At 38.4% G+C, this 8336-nt stretch overlaps 1 protein-coding gene across 1 annotated transcript; it reads left to right on the forward strand.

Moving 5' to 3' along the window:
- Positions 1-436: 436 nt before the first annotated feature.
- LOC310922539 (monocarboxylate transporter 2-like) lies at positions 437-8336 on the forward strand (the record flags this gene model as incomplete). The annotated part of the gene is made up of 4 exons (XM_083883169.1): positions 437-638; positions 4269-4412; positions 5520-6326; positions 8131-8336. The coding sequence occupies 4 exons, from the start codon at positions 437-439 to the stop codon at positions 8334-8336; spliced, it is 1359 nt and encodes a 452-aa protein (XP_083739295.1).

Raw genomic sequence — 8336 nt, forward strand, 5'->3', positions numbered from 1 at the left:
TTGGCGTTGCAGGAACTATTAATATTTATAAATGCTGAAATGTTGAAGAGCCTAAAATTTTTCTATCTTTGAAAATCTTCATGTCTGAATATTTTCCCATTGTCTTCTCTTCTTTGTTCACATCTGCATGCTTCTTTTGTTTTCTTAACTCTCTAGTTGAGTTTTTTTAAAATTTTCTTTATTCAGTCTTCTGTCTTTTGGGGCATCTGTTCCCCAGGTAATATTTTCAGTCAAACCACTGTAATTAATGTTGTATTTTAACTTGATAATTACTTGTGTGAGCCATTCCTAGAATATTTTAATTAATTTCTTTAACAATGGGCCTTCTACCAATTTGCAGATCTGGTAACAAGTCTCATCACCATCACTACCACTTGAGAAAAAAAAAGAAAAAAAAAAAACCCAAAGCCCAGAGAAGATCTAAGAATTGGAAAAGATGCAGGCTAAAGACAGCAATCCACCAGATGGTGGCTATGGTTGGGTTGTGGTGGTGTCAGCCTTCATGGTAATGGGCCTCACTGTTGCTGTCCTCAAGACTTTTGGTCTGTTCTTTGTTGAAATCCAGCAGCACTTTGATGAACTTGCAAGCACCACTTCCTGGATCACATCAGTAACCATTGCTGTCTTTCATTTAGGAGGTAGGTGGTAGTACTTCTCTAGCATTTTATTTTAATATTAACTACTCAAGCAAGTTTGGAAACTTCCTTAAAAAAACCCAAACCCAGAAATATGTAAACTCTACAGAAAATACAGAATTTTTTCAGGAAATTGGCATTTGCTGCCTCAGATATGGAATGGGTTAATAACAGAACTCTATAGACACAGGAATTGATTGCCTGAAAAAAAAATCTTGTACCTAAACTCATGATTAAGTTTTGCTACAGGCTTTGAGCTAAACTCATTAGAGATAATTCTAATAGCCACAGAGCTTGTTGAATCAAGCTCTTAAACCAGTTTGTGCAAGTTCACTGATCTCAGAGTGACTTTCACTTTTTCAAAGCACTTCAAAATACAAGGATTGTGACACCATCTATCAGGTAAGCCATCTGCTACCAAAATGATTTTTCCTGCTTTTTCCCTCTTATTTTTATCTTCACCAAGATCCCCTTTCTTTGCATGTATTACCAATTTTGTGTCTTCTTTACCCCTCTTAGTATGATTCCAAGTTATTGATCTACCAGAAGACTCACAGAGTTAAAAAGAAAAAAAAAATCAATTCACTCAGAGAGAGCTCAAAAAAGACATGAGCACACAAGCAGAGAGTAGGGGAAGAGAGAGTGAACTGTCCAAGTCAAAGGCAGTGAGCTATAGGAACAGGTCAAATACCACATCACACTAAATGAAGGAGGGAAAATTAGGAAACATGCTGTGTTTGACTCAGCTTGGCTGTTCAGAGAGTCCTTAGTGCCCTTGTAAATTGCATGAGCCTTCACATGATGTGAGGATTCCAAACATGTGCAGGCTTGAAACGGCACAGAATTTGTGAAGTCTGCTCTGCATATTCTCATAGAGATATATGGTTGCAATAGGTAAATATCCTTATATAATAAATGCTATCATAATTTTGTTTCTTAAGATAGTTCATTGCATAGACACTATATAATTTCATGCATCCTACTCAGTCCACACCTATCACTATTATTGCTTGGAACTGCAGTATTTCCAAACATCAAGAGCAAGTGATCTTTCTGTGAAAAATGTATTCAGAAGTAAAAAAGAGTAACCCAAAGTCAAAGTAAAAAGATAAAATAAGTCATGAGTTGAAAAGATTTTATCAGTTTTATAAACTGCTATCCTTGATGCCTGCTTTGCAGTGACAGATATAATTAACTGAAAAAAAAAAAAGAAAAAACTGATTCACAGACCAGAGAAATGAATAAATGGTAATCAATCAATTTAGTTTACAAATTAGACATACCACTGACATATTGTGATACTATTTTGTCATTCAGGCATTTAAACTTCATGAGAAGAAAAAGCCAGCAAATGAGAGAAAAACTTAACAGTCCTGTTTTAGCTGGGTTTTGTTTTGTTATAGCATATATTTACATTGTATACGAATGTATCAAGGAATAGAGCATATGACACAATAATATCAAGTATAAACCAGCAAAAATATATTTGCCTAGCCAGGTATGAGGCTGGCCTACTTTAGGAAGCCAGCTATAATTTTCAACAGAAATTGATTTTCATCCTTTGAAATCCTTTGAAAATAATCCTCTTTCAGTGAATAAAGCTCGGTGGTCAAGCATTCCAAACCCCCTCTATATAGCAGTTTATAAATGTTTCAAGTCAATATATAATTGTCCTCATCTTCTTCTGCCTTTGCTTCATTTATAGGGACCACAAGACTTCCTGATGAAGATCACCAGAGCCTCCAGTTCTTAGAGCATGTTTCTCAGCCTGGCTTAGTCTTTCTTAATGTGTATCTCTAGGACATCTTAAGTGTTACTTGGCTCAGTATGAAGGTTGATCACTGAATTATTATTTTTTCCTATTTGGATCCCTTCAACAGCAGGTCTGTTCTTGTGTCGAAGGAGAGCATGTGCTTCCACTCCCAAGGTCTGCACTTGCAACAGGCTGTTCAGTTTACCACAGCAAGGATGCTTCCCATCACCTTCATCAGCCTTTTCTCGGTACTGATGTACACCTCTCAACACCTTCCTCATTGCACTTTGCTAGTCATCCCTTCCTATGGCTTGTACATTTTCTGTGTGTTGCCCTCATCCTTTCAAACTCTGGAGTCAAGCTGTTTTACCCATTTCCAGTTCTGTGGCTAGCTTCTTTCTTTCTCTTGCTACCCCATGTTCAATTTCTGCCGGTTTATTCTTCTTATTTGGTATTTAAAAATTGAGATTTAGTAATATTTCTGCTCCAGCTGCAAATCTTTTTCTTGTCTTCAAGAACTTTCATGGACATTATCCTGTGTCTACTTTTCTCCTCTTTTTTTCATCATATTGTATGATTCACCAGCTGTATGTACTTCATCATGTCTCATTGACTACTTCTTAAGATAATGACCAAATTTCAGTATCATTTCTACATACTTATAAAATAATCAGATTGTTGCTGTAAAAACTGGTGAGACATTTGAGGTTTGTATAACTCCTGCCAGGTCTGTCTGCTATCAGACAATGTATATTCTGCAGATTTTGCAACAACTAATACTCTATCAGGTTTGTTTCACTCATTCTAGCTACCCAATTCTGATCTTAACACAGGTGAATGTACGACAACCTGCCCCTACAAAATACTACAAAACCTTCCTTGCTGGCTGCTATCTCTTAATCATTGTCTTCCTACTTATTTCAATTTAGAAGCATGGTCCCGGTTAACCGAACTCAGTTTTATGCACGAACTCCATTTCCAAGGATATAAATATATAACAGATATATGTAGGGAGCTGGTTCATGCCAGGCGGTCCTTGGGAACCCCCTAGTGGTCATGGCTATTTAAACAAATCCTACGGCCTTGACCTCGACTCTGAGATGTTGATGGAAAAAACGGCCAGGCAGTAAAACTGATCCTTAATTAAGCAGAAATATCCCTGACATTTCAGGTGTTTCCAGACAGTGACTAGAGACCAAAGAAGCTGTTGCACCATCAGATCTGTACCACCTGCACCTTTCCCCTTGTGTTGAAGAGCCCCTGCACTCTTTAAAGAAACTGTACCACTAAATAAAGATATAAGAAATGAACTGCCAAATTTCTGTAAAAGTATTACCACAAAATAAACCCTAATTTTTGGTCCTTTATAAACTTTTAAAATTCCATTAAGAGTTGATTTTTGCAAAATTCTAGAAAACAAAAATTAGTTTTCTCCAGAAAGTTTTCATGCCAGCCGTAACAATAACACATTCTTAATAGTAAAATTTTTATAGATGAATTTATAGGTTCTGTGGCTGAAGTCTCACTTTCTGCTAAAACAGTCCATGAAGTTCTGTCCTGTTGTTAGTTGTATTCTCATATGAAAATCAGTAGAACTGTCCTACTACAAGGAAGGCACTATAATGCTCTTTCCCTTTAAAAGAGTCCACATATGTTGAATATACTTTCAAATCTGTGCCTCAGGGACATTCATTTCTCTATCAGCAAGGATACAATTTTGAAATTTTGATTGATCTCCTACCCCATCCAGCAGAATTAAGGTTGTTTTTGTCAAGCATTGTAAGGGTAGTCCTCCTCAAAATGTTTTATTTATCTGGCCATGTTGATCAGAATAATGTTCCTAATATATTTTTCTTTCTCTGATTTTTCTGCTGATCCAGCCCCTGTTGCCAGTTCATTGTGCGTACAATATACCCATCGGACAGTTGTGATCACTGGAGGATTTCTGGCTTTTTCAGGAATGGCACTGGGATTTTTTGGACTCAACATAGTCTGGATGTATGCAACAACTGGCTTCCTACAGGGTATGAATTAATGGCTTTCTTCCACTAACAACTTATTTGAATGTGTTAGTGGTAGGAGTTTTAAAATCTGGTATCTATTTTGACTTTATGAGCAGCCCCAACAAGCAATGCTCTTTAAAAGTGATTTCCTTCTCTGGAAATAAGAATTTGTACAGGAAACCTGCAATGACAAAGAAGACAAATATTTAGATGCCAGTAATTTACACCTGCAAATTATATGCAAGCGGAAAATTGTTTTACTTTTCACTCAGGGATAAGAGCTTTGTGAAAGTTTAAAAAATCTTTATAAAGGGTGCTGAAGTAAAAAGACATGGAGATCCCAAATTCTATACTTTCTATCAACTTATCTTCTGTTTTGAACAGAGTCCCAGGCTTTCATTTGATTCCAATCCTTTCCTTTACTCCAAGAAAATCCAGGCCAGAAAATGGTCTTCAACAGCTAGCAGATTTTCCTGGAACAGGAAGAAAAGCTAGCAGGGAATAAAATAAACCATTCCAAATTCTGCACTGGATGCCTGAGAAAATGTCTGGAATTTGAGCCCTTTGGCAGTCCTGGGCTGCCAAAGAGTCTAGGGAGCCATTAAAATAACTCTAAGTTAGAGCAGGTTTTAAGTTTGCTCAGAGCATTCAAGCAAGAAAATGAAGAGCAAATAGAAGCGATTAACCAGCTTCCTTCGTGTTCTGCCTCACTGTCTACCCTGAACACAGCTCAGCTTAACCTGCTGGTCTGACCAAGTACCAACCTTAATGCAGACAGCATGGACACTGAGATCTCTCTAGCTTCTACCCCATGACAATTTGATCTCTCATGCACTGACAAAGCTGTGAAACCAACTTTTTTTTTTTTTTTTTTTAAGTGAGATTATAATAATGTATATACTTCATGTTCTATTTTTTAACTTGATCATATACAACTTACAGAATAGAATGTCAAAAATATACCCTTACATCTACTCCAGCTAAGCTCATGCTTCTTTGGGGCAAAAATGTTTTCCTTCTAACACTTTTTAACTTTGCAAATATGGAAGCACTGACTGCTTTAATTTCCACCTTCAAAAAATACCTCAGCAGTGCCTAACCAGTGTTATTTGTATTGGTGTTTTTCAGGTCTTGGCATTTCTTTTTCGTGGACACCAGCCATTAGCATTGTTAGCCACTATTTCTCCAAGAAAAGGGCTTTGGCCAATGCTATTGCCAGTGCTGGAGAATGTGCCTTTGCATTCATGTTTGGGCCATTTTTCCAGTGGTTGATTAGTCAATATGGATGGGAAGGTTCCCTCTTGATCATTGGTGGCATCCAACTCAATATTTGTGTCTTTGGAGGACTGATGCGACCCCTGGCAAGCAACTGCCTCCTTGAGGCCAGCCATTATGAAACTAAAACACCACCTGGCAATGGTGCATCCAGGAGAGACAAAGAAGATAAGCCTCCCATCATGCACAAAACCTTCAACTGGATGCTTGTGAGACGAACAGAATTTGTACTTTATGCCATTTTTGGTATATTAGCTGCTATGAGCTTTTTTGTTCCTCCATTATTTTTAGTTCCACTTAGCCACAGCCTGGGAATAGATGAATCATGGACTGCATCCCTCCTATCCATTTTGGCTATGGTGGACTTTGGAGGCAGATTGCTTTGTGGTTGGTATGCCAACCTCCATGTTACCAAAACCATTCATTTGCTGGCAATGACAATTACATTGATCAGTACTTCCCTGATGCTGTTGCCACTGGCTAACGATTACCTTTCCTTGGCAATATTCACTGGCTTCTACGGATTCTTCTTTGGTACAACAGTTGCCATTCACATTACAGTGCTGGCAGATGTTGTAGGCATGCCAGAATTTGACAGTGCTCTGGGGCTTTTCATGCTCATTCGAAGCACTGGAGGTTTTGTGGGACCTCCTCTTGCGGGTAAGTTAAGACAACTCACTGCCAAATACAGTTTACAAGAAGAAAGGGGAATGGTAATACAAACTGAAAAGATCTGGATCTGCACTCAAACTTCCCCCTTTTTTATCTCAGGGGTATCTGAGCCAAGAAGTGCATTAAAACAAATAGTCAAAATACCTTGCTCTCTCTCTTCTGCATGATTTTAGAGATACCTTTTCAACAAGAAAGGAGGGATGAAGGGCAGGGTTCACATGGTGGTCCTGCTTCCCCGAATACCACATGATGCCACTTGGTGGCCTCCAACTATCTTGCTAAGAAAGTGTGCCTCTGGGACAAGCAGCAGACACACACTTTCAGAGAAGAAACTGAAATCTGAGACTAGTGATGTTGCACAAGTGCTGGTATTGTTGGGAGGGTTTCTACAGAAGTTCAAATTGAATAGCCTGAAACATTAGGGTATGCAAACCTCAAGGAAGTTTTCAGAGAAATGCTTAATGTTTTTAGACAGCATTGGAGCCAACTAGTATAATAAACAGGGAAGGCAGCACATAAGAACAGTGGGAAGAGAGAGCAGACAATGAGACAGCACATGGATTTATGGGCTGGCAACAAGATATAGTCATCTTGGAAAAATGCAAGGCAGATGAACTGCAAGCTGTCGAGACTTTAAAAAGTGATATGGCAAAAAAAATTGACCAGTGTGACTTGTACAATGCAGATCTGAGTCCTCATCCAAAGACCATTTTTCACATATTACAAATGACTTTTGTGGTAATGACATCACTAATGGGTTGCAAATGAATCAGATTGGAATATTGGAACATTTTCATTCACTTTTGAAAATACAAGAACCAGGAAGATTTGTAGAGGGTTTGAGACAGAGCAGAATCAAAAATGTGTTGGAAAGATCTGAATAAAATATAGTTTATAGTGGCTGGTCACTAGTACTGATTATCTGGAAATCAGTGTGGCCACTTTTTGTATATTTAGTAAACTGTAAAGAAGGTATGGAAGAGCAGAGAACCATAAGTGCCTCTCAAGCTCTCCTCTCCTCCTTTGAGTGTAAAATCTAAAAGATTTGAGTTCATGGTTCTTGTGCCTAATCTTAGTTTAGAATGTGGGCTAGAGAGTACCCTAAACATGGACAAACTTCCCACAAGCAAGCAACCTTCATCAGCCCGCAAAGGAATGTGCCATCATACCCAGAGGGCAGCTGACACACTGCTGCAGTGCTACTACTGCACTAGAGATTTTTCAGTATAATACACAATGGCATTACATATTTTGGTTGGCTTAAAGCTCCCTGAAAACCAAAGTCTTTTTGTTAATATCTGTGACTCTTTGTAAAGTGATGAACTGGAAACCCATAGCACACCAGACAAATTCTCCACTTTGTCTCCAGCAGATGAATCTCCTTTTCTGCTTTAAACTCACTTGTGCTGTAGTTATGGTCCAAATTACAGCAACTGGTGACAGCTACCCCACAGAACATGGAGGTATTCATGTACACAGCTGCACACTCTGTCTTTTTTTTTCTGCCAATACCTGCACTGTCTGCCACACTTTAGGTTGGAAAGTGCTTCAAACTGTGTAATATATTGTTCCACTAGCAATTCACATATAAAAAGCAATGAGACATCCATTGTGTTTCAAACTGAAAAATACTATAGTGGGGTGATGTTCCATGTAGTCATGATGTAGAAATCTGCAAGAAAAGTACGTAGCCAGCACACTCCCTTTGTAAGCGGATATACTCACACTGCTGAGCTAATGTACATTAGCCTGTTTTCCATCAATCACACTCCTGTCATTTGTTTCTCTCCAGGTCTGATTGTGGACATGGTTGGAGATTACAGAGCAGGCTTCTACATGGCAGGAGCCACTCTTGTTCTATCGGCTGGATTTTTAATCATTATAGATCAACTCCAACAGAGGAAAAAAAGAGGAAGCAAGATTAGAACTAAACCAGAAAAGTCAACATTATCCTACCTCTCCCTCGATATCCTGAAACAGCAGAGTAGAAAGTATTAA

The sequence above is a fragment of the Zosterops lateralis genome (assembly GCF_965231275.1).
Source record: "Zosterops lateralis genome assembly, chromosome: Z".
Lineage (NCBI taxonomy): Eukaryota > Metazoa > Chordata > Aves > Passeriformes > Zosteropidae > Zosterops > Zosterops lateralis.